Source organism: Oncorhynchus mykiss, chromosome 25 (assembly GCF_057628025.1).
Source record: "Oncorhynchus mykiss isolate SJ-2025 chromosome 25, ASM5762802v1, whole genome shotgun sequence".
NCBI classification, from domain to species: Eukaryota; Metazoa; Chordata; class Actinopteri; order Salmoniformes; family Salmonidae; genus Oncorhynchus; species Oncorhynchus mykiss.
In genome coordinates this window covers 66,162,728-66,183,336 of record NC_143046.1, presented here as the reverse complement: position 1 = coordinate 66,183,336, position 20,609 = coordinate 66,162,728, and the positions used below count along the sequence as shown (strand labels likewise).

The 20,609-nt window shown below is 43.1% G+C and overlaps 1 protein-coding gene across 2 annotated transcripts in view; it reads left to right on the top strand.

The window, feature by feature from the left end:
- The window catches only part of LOC110505544 (intraflagellar transport protein 43 homolog A), a 30,965-nt gene extending 12,737 nt beyond the window's left edge, over nucleotides 1-18,228 (top strand). The window contains exons 4-9 of one of the 2 annotated variants that reach the window (XM_021584838.3): nucleotides 4,393-4,431; nucleotides 5,271-5,317; nucleotides 15,094-15,166; nucleotides 16,148-16,223; nucleotides 16,416-16,478; nucleotides 17,072-18,228. In XM_021584838.3, the coding sequence (XP_021440513.1) occupies nucleotides 4,393-4,431; nucleotides 5,271-5,317; nucleotides 15,094-15,166; nucleotides 16,148-16,223; nucleotides 16,416-16,478; nucleotides 17,072-17,164 (391 nt within the window). In that variant the 3' untranslated portion in view covers nucleotides 17,165-18,228. Of the gene's footprint in view, nucleotides 1-4,392; nucleotides 4,432-5,270; nucleotides 5,318-15,093; nucleotides 15,167-16,147; nucleotides 16,224-16,415; nucleotides 16,483-17,071 lie in introns of both variants that reach the window. The other variant, XM_021584837.3, reaches the window with a different exon arrangement.
- The last annotated feature ends 2,381 nt before the right edge of the window (nucleotides 18,229-20,609 follow it).

Here is a 20,609-nt window from a genome sequence, read left to right as displayed (position 1 = left end):
GCATTGTTGCCAAAAAGTTCAATTTTGGTTTCATCTGACCAGAGAACCTTCTTCCACATGTTTGGTGTGTCTCCCAGGTGGCTTGTGGCAAACTTTAAACGACACTTTTTATGGATATCTTTAAGAAATGGCTTTCTTCTTGCCACTCTTCCATAAACGCCAGATTTGTGCAATATACGACTGATTGTTGTCCTATGGACAGAGTCTCCCACCTCAGCTGTAGATCTCTGCAGTTCATCCAGAGTGATCATGGGCCTCTTGGCTGCATCTCTGATCAGTCTTCTCCTTGTATGAGCTGAAAGTTTAGAGGGACGGCCAGGTCTTGGTAGATTTGCAGTGGTCTGATACTCCTTCCATTTCAATATTATCGCTTGCACAGTGCTACTTGGGATGTTTAAAGCTTGGGAAATCTTTTTGTATCTAAATCCGGCTTTAAACTTCTTCACAACAGTATCTCGGACCTGCCTGGTGTGTTCCTTGTTCTTCATGATGCTCTCTGCGCTTTTGACGGACCTCTGAGACTATCACAGTGCAGGTGCATTTATACGGAGACTTGATTACACACAGGTGGATTGTATTTATCATCATTAGTCATTTAGGTCAACATTGGATCATTCAGAGATCCTCACTGAACTTCTGGAGAGAGTTTGCTGCACTGAAAGTAAAGGGGCTGAATAATTTTGCACGCCCAATTTTTCAGTTTTTGATTTGTTAAAAAAGTTTGAAATATCCAATAAATGTCGTTCCACTTCATGATTGTGTCCCACTTGTTGTTGATTCTTCACAAAAAAATACAGTTTTATATCTTTATGTTTGAAGCCTTAAATGTGGCAAAAGGTCGCAAAGTTCAAGGGGGCCGAATACTTTCGCAAGGCACTGTAAATTAGGCCTAGGGACTGGGATAACAGTACATCACTCGCTCACAACAGAAACTGCCAACGGATACCACGCAATTCATTGGCGACGAGCCTTGTGTTTTTCACAATGGCCGTACTGGCGGCAGTAACAGCTCTCCTTATATTTCTGATGCAGCAAATGCGTACTTACTATTTATCATATGAGCGCCATCTGAGAGTAGCAGAACAACAATGTGCTCGTAATGTACCCATCTTCTGGCTGTGGTTCAATGTGGAGTAGTACTGAAGCAGGACTTCCATAACAGTTTGGCATGTAACAGTTGCATTTGCTTCACTTAGTCATTACCAGTGGAAGCATTCTAGAACAATTAAAACCACTGTTCTAACTAATATTTATACCAAACGTTTTACACAGATGGCTACACATCCATATCATACAGGTCTTTTTATCCTCCACTACACAACAAGGAAGAAAAGAGTTAGCTACTGCTATGTACCTGCTATGGCAAATATCTTCAATCTCTAACACTAACGTTACGTTACTTACTACAGTAAAAAAACATTGACAAGTGATTGACAGCTAGGCAACCTGACAATATTGTTCATTCAATTTGCAGTAAATGCTTTCTAGGTAGATTATGTACATCTGCTGGTTTTCACAGATGACAGCACTGGTTTGCTGGTTTGCTCAGAAGTCCCTAAAACATTAAACAACTACAAATTACAATTCATGCAAATGTCAAACGCCCATATAGCAAGCTAAATGTAGAGCGAGTTGGCTAATGTTAGCTAGATTTTCGTAAATTTACTTTATGACCAAAAAATATGCATAGTTATTTGTCTCTACATTAAGTAACATATTCCTCTTAACTGTCCATTTTTTATGATTTGAAAAGGGGGGCCAACTATAGGACTGAAAAGGCACTACCCCTCGCTCGTTACTGTGCTTCTCCCTATGTGCCGTCAGTGTGACTGTAGTCAAACTGTGGAACTGGCTCTGCACTCTTCCAGATGGCTCCATCCACCACTCTACTCCAGTCTCTGTGGGGAGGAGAGCCGGGGAGATGCATGAATCTATACATTGAAGTGAACAAGCTGGTTTAACTGGGTTTATTTGCATAGTTATTATTTATTTGCAGAGCCAGTAAAGACAACAGCAAACTAAATATATCTTTCTCACTCTGGGAAGGTCAGAGTGTCTCGTCCTTGCGTTAGCGTAACTCGTCTTGATTCCTGCGTTCAGAGAGATTGGAATACCAGAGGTGTTAAGAGTTTCTCACGTGCATTGATCCTCTCTGAAACAAAGTAAGTAATGGGCCCCCCTGGAACCGGCAAGGACTTTTCCCTTCAATGTCAACCCTTGTGCTCAATCACCTCCTCCCACTAATCCCAGCCCAGAAATCCCAGGATTTGTCGATCTATCACTCCTAATTGACACTAAATGATCTGTCAGTTTATTGATGAACCTTTTGAAGCCGGGTTGTCACAATATATTTTATCCCTAACAACTTTTTCCAGACAGTTTTACCATGTCTATCGCTTCAGTCTACATGAGTCTTAATCAAGGGGCCTGTAATGTGTTTTAAGCGTCACCAGCCCAGGACACAGTCCAAGGGCAGCAAGGTGGGCTCCCTCTCTGATCTCTCTTTGACCATCAGACTCCATAGCTGATCATGATGCTTCTGTTGCTATTGTTATCAGGATAGACAGGGTGGGTTAAGGTGGGGTCAGACTGAAGTATTTCTTTATTTTATTTGTCTCAACAAAAATATCAATAAAGGCTGTATAAATAAAGGCTATAAGTATAAATAGTGTATAGCCTTTATAAATGAAGGCTAAATAAACATAATGTATAGCCTTTATAAATGAAGGCTAAATAAACATACATAATACAGCAGAGATCAGGTCCCACAGCAGTGAAGTGTCCCTACCGTAGCTGGTTGTTGTGTGGACTAGAGGGTGGATGAGGACCATGTGTGAGGCTCTGCTTCCGCTCCCCTCCAGACGAGGCCCTAAGGCCAGGGGGTTGGCTCGGGGGGCATGTCCGCTTTGTCTCTGTCTCCCCTGAGCTCTGTCTGGACCCTGGCCAGTGTCTGCCATCTACACCACTGGTCTCCTGCTTCTCGACGGAGGAGCCCTTAACACTCCTATGGCCCTGTGGTGGCTTCAACCCCAGAGAATATGCTGATCTATTGTAGAGCGGGGAGCCTCCAGAGATTAGTGAATGGATTATTCATGAAGTACAATTTATAAACATATATAATGTAATTTCAATTTTTTTATTTAGGTTATTGATACACACTAGTAAGGAATAATAAGAAATATATTTGTAGGGCAACATTCTCTTGCCTTAAAAAGCTGTTTTCAGTCCAGAGAAAATTACAGTATCTGTTTTCTTCAAAACCAGTAGGGGGCACTCCTCTACCAGTAGAACCTGCCGGTACCGTGTATCTCCTCCAAAACATTATCTAGAAACACTCTTATGTAAAAGTAACTTTGTAAAAAGTTGTCTTCATAGCCAAAAATTCACAGACTGCCTTGGTCTAAAATGTTAAGATTTTAAGTCTTGATTTTCCTTTCTAATGCTGCTTGTAGTGAGGATACCTTTATTTGACAGTAGCCCTGTTTTGTGTAATATTATCTCCCCTAACCCTGGTGTGAAACAGTGTTATGCCAAGAATAGTGTGTTGAGGTGAGAATGTGTGAAAAGACAGGGATTCTGTCAGTGTGTGTAGGGCGTGGCATGCAGTCAAGCTGGGCTGTGTAAATGGAGAGGTGTCTGAAAATAGCCTCGTGGTCCAGCAGGGGAGGAACAACAGAGAAGAGGAGAAACAGAGAATACAACCTAGGACAGGGATGGGCAACTTTGATGGGGGTTGGGGACACCAAAAAAATCTGAATTCATCATGAGGGGACGCAGTGGCTCGCGGGGCTGCGTACCCACATCCATACTTATACATGCAGTCAGAGCTCTAGCCTTTTAGTAGCCCTAAGTGAAATTTGATTTGCATTCCTGGTAATACACTCATGTCCCCCATGAACCGGCTCATACATATAAAGCAACCTCCATTCAGGCTGCGAAGGCATAATTGTCTGAAAATCCAAAAATAGTTTTATTATTAAGACAGTACACGTGTTTTCCTCGTTTTTTTCCCGACGTGTTGCCACTAAAACGAGTTAAGGAGGAAAGTTGTGCCTTTGGAGCCTGTATCTGCCTAGGCTAAGATTCTGACTCTGTTTCTATTTTCATTTTTGGGAAATTGATCCACGGGCCTACAAAAGGGGGGCTGCCAGTTGCCATTCCCTCACCTAAGCCTTAGGAGGCTCAAATCTGACCGAGCAACTAGCCTACATCAGAAACCATTAGTGGTTTAAGATTAAGCTTTCAAATATCAATAGAATCAATAAGCTAATTGGTCATTGGTTTGTCTGTTAAAATTGAATAGATTTTAGTCGTTTTATTTATGTGGCACAAAAGCATTTTGTCTGTGTTCCTTTGTTGTATAATCTATCAATTATGTTCACTGTTCCGTAGGTCTGGAAGAAGGCCTGCCATGGTGGAGGACGTGGAAGAGTAAGTTCACTTAGTCTCGTCTTTTCACTCTAAAATATTTCCCTCAGTTGTTGATTAAATTAAAGAACTATTTGGTTAAAAAAAATACAGGAATCGAAATTGGACCAATTTAAATGTTTGTGCCCGATGCTCTGATTTGGAAATTGCTGTACTTGGTTGCAACTAATCCTCGCCTTCCAAGAACAATCACTTAACATGATTAAAATCCAGCGTGACTGAGTTGTCATCACTTTTATTGTTGTTGGGAGCCAAGTTAGCCTGTTATTTTAGTTCTTCCATGTTGCCAACTTGCATATTAGGCCTTGAATAGACAGTAGTGAGATGGAAGGAGACTAGAGGACATGGTGTGTTTTACTCATCACGGCTGGAGGCCCATGCTTGAATAGCAGTGTTGAGACACAGGCTTTGAAAGAAACACAGGCAGCGCTACAAAATAGTCCTTTGATCTATGTTCTTTTCACCACCAGCCCATCTCAGTTCCATTTATTTGCTGCCTCCGTTGTGTTTTTGATTCATTCTTAGAGGGATACTGTTGAGTTCACTGAAGCCCTGGGCTGCTCACAGAGACAATCAGCCAGGCAGTCCCACTGATGCTGCTGTGTCTGTTGAGCCTTTAGGCGGTGTCTGCTGCTGTATTGTAGAAACAGTCCCAGTCAGTCTGCAGCAGACAGACAGAGGCAGAGCAAACCTCCTATCAGGCTGATCTAGAGCCTCACTCAGCCCACAGAAACCGGCCCATCATCAAAGCACAACAGCCCAGTCTAAGTCTGGCTCCCTGTGATGACCTCACCACTGAAAGCCTTCAATAATTCATACTCTCCCACTTCCTGTTTCTGCAGCCGACGCCTTCGACCACAAACCCCCCAGGGCTCGGATGATGAAGGAGGTGAGAGCACCCTTGTATCCCAGTCCCGCGTCTCTTCTGGCGGGCAGAGCTGAGTCCTCCAGTCCCTCCACAGCACATTCATCCAAAATAGAGCAGATAAGCTGCCTCTCGTCTTATCGCTTTCTTTAACAGTCCCAACATATTTGTTCTCAGTGCTAGTGAGGAATCCTCTGTAGCGCATCTGCTTCTGACCACCTACTGTGAGACACCCAAAACTTACCAGAGAACACAATCGTTTAGATGAAAGTGACAGGTGAATATGTTAATTTGATACGTTTAGAGAACTGTAGCTGATCACTGGTTATCCCCTCATAAAATCACATCATACACAGTCCATAACAGACCTCAAATACAGTATTCACTAAATGAATTATCCTATTCAGTGGCTGAAGCAGGATTTAAGTGTCTCTTCCCTTTGAGCGTTACACACACACACACACACACACACACACACGTCTTCTCCCTCTCTCTCTCACTCACACACACACACGTCTTCTCCTCTCTCTCTCACACACACACACACACACGTCTTCTCTCACTCACTCACTCACTCACTCACTCACTCACACACACACACACACACACACACACACACACACACACACACACACACACACACACACACACACACACACACACACATACATCTACATGTTGGGGCAGGTGCTTCAGAGCATTGAACCAGCGGGGAACGCTCAATGCTAGCCTCTGACTTGGTCACCTCAGGGCCTGGTTCTCCGCATCACAAACAATTTCAGAGTAGACATTTCAACAAAGCACGGCCTGGGATAATTGTTCAATTTTTCGGAGCAAAGCACCAGGGGAAATAAGGGTGAAATTGCCTTAGCAAAGATAGGAGTGGTGAGCCCCTGATTATTTAAGAAGTTATATTATATACATGCCAATGGCCGGGCTAGATGGCGTTGTATAAGGAGGTTTTCTTTGACGTATTAAACTGACATATTGATGAGGAACAGAAGCACTGTTTCTGTGGCTGTAGTTACTACTCTCATACTTAATGAAACACCTACCCACCATTATAGCCCTCTTCTGTGGATTTACAGTGCATTCAGAATGTATTCTAACCCCTTGACTTTTTCCTCATTTTGTTACATTACAGCCTTTTATTCTAAAATGGATTATATATTTTTTTCCCTCATCAATCTACACCCAATACCCCATAATGATGAAGCAAAAGCAGGTTTGTAGAAGTTTTTGCAGATGTATTAAAAAAAAAAAAAAAACACATTTACATAAGTATTCAGACCCTTTACTCAGTACTTTGTTGAAGCAACTTTGGCAGCAATTACAGCCTCGAGTCTTCTTGGGTATGACGCTACACGCTTGGCACACCTGTATTTGGGGAGTTTCTCCCATTCTCTGCAAATCCTCTCAAGCTCTTTCAGGTTGGATGGGGAGCATAGCTGCACGTCTATTTTCAGGTCACTCCAGAGATGTTCAATAGGGTTCAAGTCTGGGCTCTGGCTGGGTCACTCAAGGACATTCAGAGACTTATTCCGAAGCCACTCCTGCATTGTCTTGGCTGTGTGTTTAGGGTCGTTGTCCTGTTGGAAGGTGAACCTTTGCACCAGTCTGAGGTCTTCAGGGCTCTGGAGCAGGGCTTTATCAAGGATCTCTCTGTACTTTGCTCCGTTCATCTTTCCCTCAATCCTGACTAGTCTCCAAGTCCCTGCCGCTGAAAAACATCCCCACAGTATGATGCTGCCACCTCCATGCTTCACCTTAGGGATGGTGCCAGGTTTCCTCCAGACGTGATGCTTGGCATTCAGGCCAAAGAGTTCAATCTTGGTTTCATCAAACCAGAGAATCTTGTTTTTCATGGTCAGAGTCTTTAAGTGCCTTTTGGCAAACTCCAAGGGGGCTGTCATGCCTTTTACTGAGGAGTAGCTTCCGTCTGGCCACTCTGCCATAAAGGCCTGATTGGTGGAGTGGTGCAGAGATGGTTGTCCTTCTGGAAGGTTCTCCCATCTCCACAGAATAACTCTGGAGCTCTGTCAGAGTGACCGTTGTGTTCTTGGTCACCTCCCTGACCATGGCCTTTCTCCCCCGATTGCTCAGTTTGGCCGGGCGGCCAGCTCTAGGAAGAGTCTTGGGGGTTCCAAACTTCTCCCATTTAAGAATGATGGAGGTCACTGTGTTGTTGGGGACCTTCAATGCTGCAGAAATGTTTTGGTACCCTTCTGTGCCTCAAAACAATCCTGTTTCGGAGCTCTACGGACAATTCTTTCGACCGCATGGCTTGGTTTATGCTCTGACATGCACTGTCAACTGTGGGACCTTATATAGACTGGTGTGTGCCTTTTCAAAATCATGTCTAATCAATTGAATTTACCACAGTTGGACTCCCATCAAGTTGTAGAAACACCTCAAGGATGATCATGGAAACAGGATGCACTTGAGCTCAATTTCCAGTCTCATAGCAAAGGGTCTGAATACTTCTGTAAATAAGGTATTTTTGTTTTTATTTGTAATACATTTGCAAACATTTCTAAAAACGTGTTTTTGACATTATGTGGGATTGTGTGTAGATGAGGAAAAATGTGAATTTAATCCATTTTAGATTAAGGCTGTAACGTAACAAAATGTGGATAAAGTCAAGGGGTCTGAATACTTTCCGAATGCACTGTATGTGCTTAGAATCCTAATAAAGTGTATTTGCACATTGTTGTAGGATGTTGTAGGTTTAGATGTTATGAACTTCATTACTGGAATTAGATTTACTAAATAATGTAAACATTTGACATCTTCTTTTAGTTTTATGGCCACTTTGTTTTTACAAAGCCTTTTTAATTTTTCATTGTTCTTCTCGTTTTTTTTTTTTTTACGATTATAACAAATGGTAATAAATGTTTTTGACAATGCTTTTAAGTTGCTCACAAGAACACACACACACTGTCATAATCACATTCACACACACACACACATGCTTACACACACCCTAGCTGAAAGGGTCAGTTGTGTGGAGACCCCAGTGGTACCGTTCTTACCCAGCAAATGCAGCTGGAAAGAAACTTCCTCAGTGGAGGGCCACCTCTTAATACAGTGCCGGCGGCTGGGGCAGTGGAAATTGCAGTGCTGAGGGTTAGTGAGATAGCCCCTCCGATCTTGATTATGTCCCCTACCCTATCCCTTATGTCCACTGGCTAGAAGCAGAGAGAGAGAGAGGGCTAGCCCTTTCCCCCTCTCCCCCTTGGCTGCCTTACAGTCCCCTGCCAGTCTCATTGCAAAGAACTGCCATTACAAACACACTAATCTGTTCTCAATCTGTTTCTTTTCTGTCTCCGTCTCTCTCTCTCTCTGTCAGTGATCTGCTGAATATTGTCCCATAAGCTTTTTAAATGTAGTCCGTGCCTAGGTAATCATCCCATAGCCTCCCTGCTTAGATTATAGCAGCCCTGCCTGGTGATGTGTGGAGGTGTCCCCAAAGTCGCTGACTGCGGCGTGCCTGCTGGGAGTATGTCTACATTCACAGCAAATTATCCCCTTTTGATATTTACATGCTTCAGCGAGGAAACTCGCCGTGACCGTGTAATAAGGATAGGCTTGGCCCAGTCGCCGCCAGACAAAGCAACCTTGATAGATGTCCAGGCTGCAATGGGGAATGGAGGATATGTATCAGGTAATGTGTGCCAGCAGTGCTGGGAACAGACGTCTCTTTCTGATGGCGTTGCCCTTTCCTTCAGAAAGAAAAACGGCAGCTTGTTTGCAGCTCCTATTTATACTCTCTTGACATCCAGTAATAGGTTGAATTTGAAGCTCATTTTAAAATGTTTTACTTTTTTTTCACTTAGTAATAGAGTTTGGGTAACACTTTACTTGACACCCAGCGTCATAACACGTTATGACACGATCATAACTATGTCATAATTTGTCATAACGGCTGACAATTTGTCATAACCTATTATAATATGGTCATAACACTGTCTTGACACATATTTAGACCTGTTTGGCATATATTGCTTTATTTTATGGCTGGATTTATGACACTTACACAATAGTGTCAAAACCCACACAAGTTACCACTGTAGTTATTTTATGGCTGGTTATGACACCTATATAAGAGTGTCAAAACCCACAAAACCTACCACACAAGGCAAAACAATCCTTTACACCATAGCCAACAGTATGTTATATATATATATATATATATATTATCCTGCATTCATCCGTCTTCAGCAACACGGCACTGGGGTAGTAGGCGCATGTCTGACATTAATCTGTGTGCAATTACAATGATAATCGAACATGGTACATTTTATATATATAGATTAGGAGCAGATTTCAGGAGCAGGACAAGACACCCTCTTTTTGACTGATGACTGATATAAGAGCATGTATGTGATAGGCCTATCTGGTGTATATGATTATGATGGTCATAATGCTTCTTGACAGTGTCATAAAAGTTATTTGAAATATGAAGAAAAATGACAAATAATGAAATACAACAACAACAAAGGAAAGGAAGGAAACTTCTTGGCAGGGAAAAACTAATTTGAAAATATGTGGTTTTTGACACTCTTATGTAGGTGTCATTACCAGCCATAAAATAATACAATATATGTAACAACAGGTATAAATACAGTACTAGTCAAATGTTTGGACACACCTACTCATTCAAGGATTTGTCTTTATTTTTACTCTTTTCTACATTGTGGCATAATAGTGAAGACAACAAAACTATGAAATAACATATGGAATCATGTAGTAACCAACAAAATGTTAAACAAATCAAAATATATTTTAGATTCTTCAAAGTAGCCTCCCTTTGCCTTGATGACAGCTTTGCACACTCTTGGCATTCTCTCAACCAGCTTCACCTGGAATGCTTTTCCAACAGTCTTGAACGAGTTCCCACATACAGTTGAAGTCAGATGTCATTAAAACTCGTTTTTCAACCACTCCACAAATGTATTGTTAACAAACTATAGTTTTGGCAAGTCAGTTAGGACAATTACTTTGTGAATGACACACAAGTAATTTTTCCAACAATTGTTTACAGACAGATTATTTCAATTATAATTCACTGTATCAGAATTCCAGTGGGTCAGAAGTTTAAATATACTAAGTTGACTGTGCCTTTAAACAGCTTGGAAAATTCCAGAAAATGATGTCGTGGCTTTAGAAGCTTCTGATAGGCTAAGAGGTGTACCTGTGGATGTATTTCAAGGGCTACCTTAAAACGCAGTGCCTCTTTACTTGACAAAAATCAAAAGAAATCAGCCAAGACCTCAGAAAGAAAATTGTAGACCTCCACAAGTCTGGTTCATCCTTGAGAGCAATTTCCAAATGCCTGAAGATACCATGTTCAACTGTACAAACAATAGTATGCAAGTATAAACACCATGGGACCAGGCAGCTGTCATACCGCTCAGGAAGGAGACGCGTTTTGTCTCCTAGAGATGAACGTACTTTGGTGCGAAAAGTGCAAATCAATCCCAGAACAACAGCAAAGGACCTTGTGAAGATGCTGGAGGAAACGGGTACAAAAGTATCTTCATCCACAGTAAAATAAGTCTTATATCGACGTAACCTGAAAGGCCTCTAAGCAAGGAAGAAGCCACTGCTGCAAAACCGCCATAAAAAAAAGCCAGACTACGGTTTGCAACTGCACATGGGGACAAATATCATACTTTTTGGAGAAATGTCCTCTGGTCTGATGAAACAAAAATAGAACTGTTTGGCTATAATGACCATCGTTATGTTTGGAGGGAAAAGGGGGAGGCTTGCAAGCCGAAGAACACCATCCCAATCGTGAAGCACAGGGGTGGCAGCATCATGTTGTGGGGGTGCTTTGCTGCAAGAGGGACTGGTGCACATGGCATCATGAGGAGGAAAATGATGTGGCTATATTGAAGCAACATCTCAAGACATCAGTCAGAAAGTTAAAGCTTGGTCGCAAATGGGTCTTCCGAATGGACAATGACCCCAAGCATAATTCCAAAGTTGTGGCAAAATGGCTTAAGGACAACAAAGTCAAGGTATTGGAGTTGCCATCACAAAGCCCTGACTTCAATCCCATAGAAAATGTGTGGGCATAACTGAGAAAGCGTGTGCGAGCAAAGAGACCTACAAACCTGACTCAGTTACACCAGCTCTGTCAGGAGAAATGGGACAAAATTCAACCAACTTATTGTGGGAAGCTTGTGGAGGCTACCCGAAAACTTTGACCCAAGTTAAACAATTTAAAAGCAATGCTACCAAATATTAATTGAGTGTATGTAAACGTCTGACCCACTGGGAATGTGATGAAAGAAATTAAAGCTGAAATAAATTATTCTCACTACTATAATTCTGACATTTCACATTCTTAAAAATAAAAGTGGTGATCCTAACTGACCGAAGACATGGAATTCTTACCATGATTAAATGTCAGGAATTGTGAAAAACTGAGTTTAAATATATTTGGCTAAGGTGTATGCAAACTTCCGACTTCAACTGTATACTGTGCAGTTGTTGGCTGCTTTTCCTTCACTTTGCAGTCCAACTCATCCCAAACCATCTCAATTGGGTTGATGTTGGGTGATTGTGGAGGCCAGGTCATCTGATGTAACACTCCATCACTCTCCTTCTTGATCAAATAGCCCTTACACAACCGGGAGGTGTGTTTTGGGTCCTTGTCCTATTGAAAAGCAAATAATAGTCCCACTAAGCGCAAACCAGATGGGATGGTGTATTGTTGCAGGATGTTGTGGTAGCCATGTTGGTTAAGTGTGCCTTGTATTCTACATAAATACCCAACAGTGTCACCAGCAATACACCATCACACCTCCTCCTCCATGCTTCATGGTGGGAACCACACATCCGTTCACCTACTCTGCGTCTCACAAAGACACGGCGGTTGGAACCCAAACTCTGAAATTTGGACTCATCAGACCAAAGGACAGATTTCCACCGGTCTAATGTCCATTGCTTGTGTCTCTTGGCGCAAGAAGGTCTTCTTCTTATTGGCGTCCTTTATTGGTGGTTTCTTTGCGGAAATTTGACCATGAAGGCCTGATTCACGCAATCTCCTCTTAACAGTTGATGTTGAGATGTGTCTGTTACTTGAACTCTGTGAATTTGAACTCTGTGGGCTACAATTTCTGAGGTGCAGTTAACTCTAATGAACTTATCCTCTGCAGTAGAGGTAACTCTGGGTCTTCATTTCCAGTGGCAGTCCTCATGAGAGCCAGTTTGATGGTTTTTGCGACTGCGCTTGACTGACCTTCATGTCTTAAAGTAGTGATGGACTGTCATTTCTCTTTGCTTATTTGAGCTGTTCTTGCCGTAATATGGACTTGGTCTTTAACCAAGTAGGGCTATCTTCTGTATACCACCCCTACCATGTCACGACACAACTGATTGGCTCAAACTCATTAACTCAAATTCGACAAATTAACTTTTGACAAGGCACACGTGTTAATTGCATTCCAGGTTCCTACCTCATGAAGCTGGTTGAGAGAATGCCAAGAGTGTGCAAAGCTGTCATCAAGGCAAAGGGTGGCTACTTTGAATAATCTCAAATAGAAAATATATTTTGGTTTGTTTAACACTTTTTTTTGTTTGTTTACTAGATGATTCCATATGTGTTATTTCATTCATTTAGTTGTCGTCACTATTATTCCACAATATAGTAAAAGTAGAGAAAAGCCCTGGAATGAGTAGGTGTGTCCAAACTTTTGACCGGTACTGTATAAGGGTCATGACTGTGTTATGACCATATTTTGACAGGTTATGTCAGCTGTTATGACATTATAACGTGTTATGACACTGGGTGTCAAGTAAAGTGTTTCGAGAGTTTGCATATAGAGAACCTAACCCTTGCTGTTTCACGTTGAACTCTCATAGAATAGTGTTAATAGTGCATTATTGGCTGAGAGAGTGGGGGGGGAAACAACCCAGGAAGCTATTTGCAAAGAGCTGGACAGCGCGGCTTTTTGATGTCATTGCGCTAAGACCATTAAATTTGATTGGGGGTCCGGAGGGGATGGATTCTGCTGAACACTGTGCTTTGTAAATGAGAGGACAAAGTGTCACCGGGGCCTCATGAATATGAAATACCCGCGCTTGCGTTTATTTGGATATCAGAAACACAGATGAATCTTGTCAGCGGCTAAACGAGTGTGGCATTTTAAATTTTATTTAATTAAAAAAAGAGAACGGAATTAGTTATCAACTGATGATGATGTTTGTTATCTGTGTAAAGTTGCTGGGATTTGCTGGGGTTATTTTCTGTTTCCTTCAACGGAAGAATCCTTCATAACATTAATCGTTTTGCTCATTTAGCTCATTCTAGGAACATATAACTTCCTTAACTTTTTCTTTTGTCATTGCTGAAATATTTGCTTAACTGTTATATGAGAATGGTAGACTAACCCTCCAAGAAAGTATGTATTTTGAAGTATTTTGAAGGTATAGTGACAGATCTACAGATATTTCCTCCCATCAGATCGTGCCTCCCATCTCCTGGCCTCTATCTAGCTCCACTATTGACTTTCCCCTCAGGGTGCAGCGCTGTGTTCAGAGATTACTGACATTCCTGCTCCCTCTCTCCCTCCCTCCCGCTCCCCTGCTCTCTCCCAGCCTCTCCACTGACACCTAGCACACTGTCTGTCTGTAGGAAGTCAGAATGAAATGTAGCTGCACTTTTCAATTGCCTTCAACCAAAACCAGTATTAAAAAAAGAGACAAAACAACAGAAAATCAGACCTCTCCTCTGAGTGCACATGAGTTGTCTCTGTTTTTTTTGTTGCTCATTTAGAGTTGTTACATGGCGACAAGGATTAGATAGATTTCTGTGACTTTGATGTTTGCACAAGTATGAATTTATCGTTTTCAGTTGTGGAAGTAGGTACCTTCCCTCAAATATGATGTAATATTTATTATTTTGTAATGTTTGTTTCTAACATAGTATAATGCATGTATTAATTTCATATGAATTATACAGGTGCATTTAAGTGTCTTCAACATTTCAATATTCATCCTATTTCCTCACAGTCTGTCTGTCTGCCCCCCTCCCCCCCCTCCCCACACACACACACACACACACACACACACACACACCTTCGCCCACTCTAACAAAAGTCCATCTGAAATGTGCTGTGAAAGTTTGCCCTGTCCTTCTTGGGAGCGGAGCCATCCTCTGTCCTGTTGCGTTTTGCCAATTAAAGCGAGTTCCCACTGTTTGAGCAGCGGGCTGGCGGCTCCTGGCACCGCAGCCCCTGCCAGGCCGCACCGTGACTTCCGACCCCACACAGATGGGCCCGCCAGCAAATACTCTTGCACATGGCTGGATGCCGCCCCGGTCCGAGTGGCAGAGTGGTCACGGAGGTCGGCCTGCCGGCCACCGCGGGTCCTGGGGGTGGGCGGCGCTGACAGGGCCCAAATGCTGGGGTAGCGGGGGGTGCTTTCCGGGGAGCCCCTGGCCAGCGCCCCTCTCGCAGCAGGAAGACCTGCTGCCTGGCCTCCTGAATATTCATGGCCGCCTGGCTATTGTGACAGGGCAGCTCTACGGAGGATGTAGGGAGAGAGAGGGAGGGGATGAATCAGGTGCCAATTTACTCTGAGACACTCACACGTACACACAAACTGTCATACTAAACACAAAGCAGACTGTATCTTTGAAATTAGTGTTTCTGTAATCCATGTCCAGTTTATGTGATTGACCACTATTGTTTCTCAGTTAACACGTTAGATGTACAGATTGAATGACTAAATAAGGGAGAAGGTGACATTGATGAGATATCGATATGTTCTGTATGTATATTGTGTTTTAGATATACCAGTGATTCCAGACCTTGATGAAGTACAAGAGGAAGACCTTACCATGCAAGTTGCTGCTCCTCCAAGGTACTGTAAACAACACCAGCCTCCCTTTTAGTTGACTCCAGTTACTCAAACTCCTAGATGGCATCCCATCACTCTGTTTTCAGAGTTGAAGTGTATCCAGTTGGTCAGTCTTGTGAATACAGACATGCCTCCTCACCCTCACTGGCTGCTTAACTGTTCACTTCTCTGAAGTGACCTGATAGGACCTGACAGCTGAGTTCAGATACCTCTGGAGGGTTACAGACCCAGCCCACCCTCAGAGCCATGTACAGTACCTGGCCTACATTTGAACATCAATGAGAGTTAAAGATACACTGGTCTTAGATGGTGTCTTGACTGTTACCTTGCCTCCTCTCATCATGGTAATGAAGGTGTCTTGGCATATTGGGCCGTTATGCAGAAATAACAGTTAAGGTGTGATTTATGCACGGCTGTTAGTGGGGCCCTTACAAGTGGGGCCCTTTGATTTACAGGGCAGTGAGAGATGCGCCGACATGTGTCCGCTATGTAGCACGACTATGACAGCGGCGGGGGTTATTAGGCTGGGGCCCGCTCTATGTACGAGATAATATCCACATTGAACTTATTGAGGGGGCAATGTAGCGTGTAATGTGCAGTAAGTAGGACTGGCATGCACTGCTAGGCCCTCGCCACTTTCAGAGCCCTCCTCTTAATTCCAACTACAGATAAGCAGCTGGGTTTCAAATTGAGGCGGTTACCACTTGGCGCCCATCTCCTGATCTCTCTGTCCTTTATGAACTCTCCGTGCCCTGTAAGCACTACCCTAAACTTCTGAGAATCTATCTGTCTCACAGAGTGATACTTGCAAGTTGTACTGTACTATGATGCAGTTTGTCGATTGGTCTGGTGATATCTTACTGATGCAGATAGTGGCTACTGTATTTGAATAGACAGCCTCTAATGAGGAAAAGCATGCCAACATTTAGTATAGCGCATCTACTATAGGATTTTTGTTTACTTAGTGTTTGTTCTTCTCCTCAGCATCCAGGTGAACCGGGTAATGACATACAGAGATCTGGACAATGACCTCATGAAGTACTCTGCCTTCCAGACCCTGGTAAGACATCTCATATGGGCCCCACACACACAGCCAGGTTTCAACTGCTAATTTATTTTTCTTTGTAATAGATTTCCCAGCCTGCCTTTTAAGGAGATCATTTTAGGATGCATCCAATATCAATCCCCTCTCTCTGAGGAGTATGTTTCTGCACACTCAGGGTGTTCTCATAAGGTCTATGCCTCTCCCTAGGATGGGGAGATTGACTTGAAGCTCCTCACCAAGGTTTTGGCTCCAGAGCAGGAGGTGCGGGAGGTGAGTGAGTATTTTTTTGTAAATATAGCTGCTGTGTTCCATGTGAGGGGGGTGTCCAGCTGTTTCTGAAGCACCAGGGGAGGTTGCCTTCCAGTCTCCTAGGTAATCAAGATTTATGATGTGTGCATTAACACGCTCTACTATCTTTCTCCCACCTTCCCTGGGATGTTCGCTCTGTCTTGCTCTGCTTCTCCTCCTCTATTATTTTCCTCGCTTTCTTCTTTCTCCCTCTTTTCCTTCATCTGCTTTTCCTCTCTTTTCCTCTCTTTTCCTCTCTTTTCCTCTCTCTTTTCCTCTCTCTTTTCCTCTCTCTCTTTTCCTCTCTCTCTTTTTCTCTCTCTTTTTCTCTCTCTCTTTCTCTCTTTCTCTCTCTCTCTTCTCTTTTTCTCTCTCTCTTTTTCTCTCTCTTTTTCTCTCTCTCTTTCTCTCTCTTTTTCTCTCTCTCTTTCTCTCTTTCTCTCTCTCTCTCTCTCTCTCTCTCTCCCTCTCCCTCTCCCTCTCCCTCTCCCTCTCCCTCTCCCTCTCCCTCTCCCTCTCCCTCTCTCTCTCTCTCTCTCTCTCTCTCTCTCTCTCTCTCTCTCTCTCTCTCTCAGGAGGACGTGGGTTGGGACTGGGATCGTCTGTTTACGGAGGTGTCCTCAGAGCTGCTGACGGAATGGGATCAAGGAGAGAAGGAGGAGTTATGATGTGTTATGTGTTATGATGACGAGCCTCCCCAGGATGGGATCGGGTGGACCAGGATGCCTCCTCTGGGACCTGGGTGGGTGCATGTCAAGGCTCTGTCCAAACATAGGGACCATCAAGTATATGTAGCTTGTTGTTCATATTCCAAATTTAGTGCACAATGTATTTATTTTTTCTAATAAGTTTAAACACGCCACATTTGTAGGTATATTTATTGTGAAATTAATTACTGTAATTTCTATAGTAGGTTGCAAATGAATTATCTTCTCTAAGACACAGAAGTTTAATGACACGTGCGGTATTTCACTGCAATGCTATCTGTTTGAATCTACCAAGACTGCTAGAAGACAAATCACTTTTGTTTAAAAATGCTGAATGCCTAAATGGTCTGATACAGATCAAAATGCCCTCATCTCCCACCTGCATTATCTACCCCCCTACAACCTCAGTCAGATACAAGTCCAAGGTTGACAATCACCTAAGCTGAAATCCACTTGATTGTGGTCAAATTAACATTCTTCATTAAAGCCCACAACTTTATTGTTATTGACTGTGCCATTGACTTTATCTTCCAGCTCTTCGACAAGAGCTGCCCCCTCTTTACTATTATCTCAAATGCATTGAACACACTTCCTATTGACAAATGGGGGATTAGCATACATTATATAAGGAAGACATCTTTCTCATTTGGAGATGGCTGGAGGTGTCCAGATGCATGCTCTCTCCAAACTTACATAACAACCATGCATCAAACCCAAACCACAGGACCTTAGGAGAGGCTGTAATACTATGTATGCCTATAGGCCTGAACATGAGTCCAATTCAATATAATACAGATTATTAGTAGCGAAGAAGCCCTCGGTGGAGTATGTCCTCTGCTCTTTACTTTTTTATATGTAAGGATGGAATCATTTATACCTAAGATCCTGTCATAGTTTGCACACAAATGTTTAGTATGTATCAGTGTGTGTTTATGCCTTGTCTCCACTTAGATTAGTCTTTGGATCATGTGTGTGAATAAAGACGCAGGCCTCCAAAGCTACACTGAGACTATTGGGAAAACAGGTTTAACATTTACAGACTGTGATTAGGTTTATTTCTCCCTGAAGCAGAGAGAGGTCTCGTGACAGTTGGGGATACGCCAACGGCCTGGAGGACACAATCTACGCAGCTCACAGCTCAATTATCTCCAGTCACACATAGATAACCATTCAGCCAGTCATTTCGTAGGCCTCAAATCAGTCTTCATGGGTATTACAGATGGAGGGGATGTTCAGAATTACTGTAACGAGTGGTCAGCCTTTCTCCCTCTTCCATCTCTCTTTTTCCCTCGCTCTCTCTCTCTCTCCATCACTTACACACACTTACAGTCTCTCCACAATTGGCTTATTTAGCCAGCCTTAATGAATTCTGCCCATATGCCCCGAGCAGCTGCCGCGTTGCCCCTTCCTCCCACCCCCGCGGAGCTGCGAAGTGCCCAGCCATGTAGAGACAACCTCTAGCTGTCTCTCTGGAGATGGCTGCGCCTGCCAGTCCTCTGCTGGCGCCGGGCCGCTGGCGTTTGAGGTGGACGGCTTACGGGCGGAGGACCCAGATTAGGGCCCAGTGATCACGGGTTGTGGCCTGTCTCAGACGATTGGCTGGAACACCAGTGGATCATAGTGGGGATTAGAGAGGGAGAGGAGACGCTGTTTGGCATGTGCCTGCATCCAGCTCCTCAAAGTGACCTCTCTCTGTCCCTCATACTCTCCTCTTTCTCGCTCTCGTGCTCCCCCTCCCTCTCTCTTTCTCCCCATCTCTCTTCCTCTCTCTTATATCCTGATGCAGCAAGGCTTAGAATGACCTCTCGGTAGCTGGGCGCACTGAATTGAATCACGTCAAACCAACTGTAACACATACGTTATTTCTACGAAGAGAGACGGCCCTTGCTCCTAGAGCTCCTCGCAGTGTAGATGTATTTAGCTCCAGAAGAACACCGTGTCACGCAGAGGTGAGCAGAGACTTCTTTGTGTGCCTCTGATAAAACGTAGGAAGCTATTTTAGGAGGATTAGGTCTCATTTGGGTTGAGGTCATCCTTGGGAATGGTGAGTGATTTTGTAGTGGGATCTTCTGACCTCATTAGTACAGAAAGAAAATACACCGTATTTAATGTGGAATATGATATCCTTATTCGGCTGATTGGAATAAATAACTGTTCGTTTGAACTCTTTGTCAGGGTCCCACATAAAATGTAAATATACATCAGTTACGTAAAAGTTCAGTTCTCATCCCGCATTTATTTATTCTCATGTGAATTATTATTATTGGTTCTTTTTTATGGATGTTTTCTCATATTTGTAGTCCAACTGTAGAACCTTGAGAGTCCAATCTGAGCCAGCGGACTAGGACCAGTTCTCAGGCCATCGAGTTTACTGGGTCCTTTATCTGAGTTTTTATTGAATCCCTTTGTGGAAATGACTTTTCATTTTGTGGCAAAGAAACAAACAGGGGAAGTAATACAATTTTAATACAACTGGGCCACGGCTTCTAAAAAATGTATTTTCCTGCTCGGGGTTGATGGGCTTGTCTTAATGTATTTTGATACAGGGCGCTAATTGGAAGAAGGAATAGAGGTACTATGCTTCCAACTCCCCCTAATATGCTGTGGTGTTGACAGAAGTTTATACATCTTATCTGGTCTCAATATCTGCCTTCCATATGGCCCAAAAGCAATATGTTGATGTGTAATTAAAGTGTTAAGAAAATGGGGAGATGTGAAGATAGCCGGGGCCTTCAGCCAGGGCCCGTCACACACAGAGTGACGGGTGAGGACAGACACGCCAAAGCTCACGGGATATTAAGACCTGACCTGCTCGTTCCACCAGGGGCCAGGCGCCTGGCCTGTCACAGGTCTTCAGTCAGTCACTGGCCTGATCAGGGCTTTACAAGCTGAGTCAGGTGCCATGAACCAAGCCTGGATGTCCAGCATCTCTGATGTTGGTTTGATTATTCCAGAGATGCAGTAAATAAATCATCAGACCCTGAGTCTGTTCATTATTAAGCTTTGGAGGCTTCTCTATGTAGGATGAAACATTAGCAGTGTTTTAACTCTAGGGCAAATGTCCACCACACTACATACGTTCTGTTTACATGGGCAAGCTGAATTTGTATTTTATATGGTTGAAATAAATGCAAATGCAACCATATTCAAATTGTTTCAGTGCACTTTGAAAATGACTTGGAAAAAAGAGAGCTGTTTAGCCCCTGTATTAACTTGCCACAAAGACTGGATGATATTTCAAGTTTGAAAGAGAAATCCCTGCCATAGACAGAGGCAGGCAGATCAATATCATTCTTTGATCAAAAGGGGATTTGCGTTTGAAAGTAATAGATTAAACAGATGTTTTATTTTCCATGAGATATGCTGCACCTTTATCCTGCGGAGCCACAGGGGCCTGTGGGGGAGG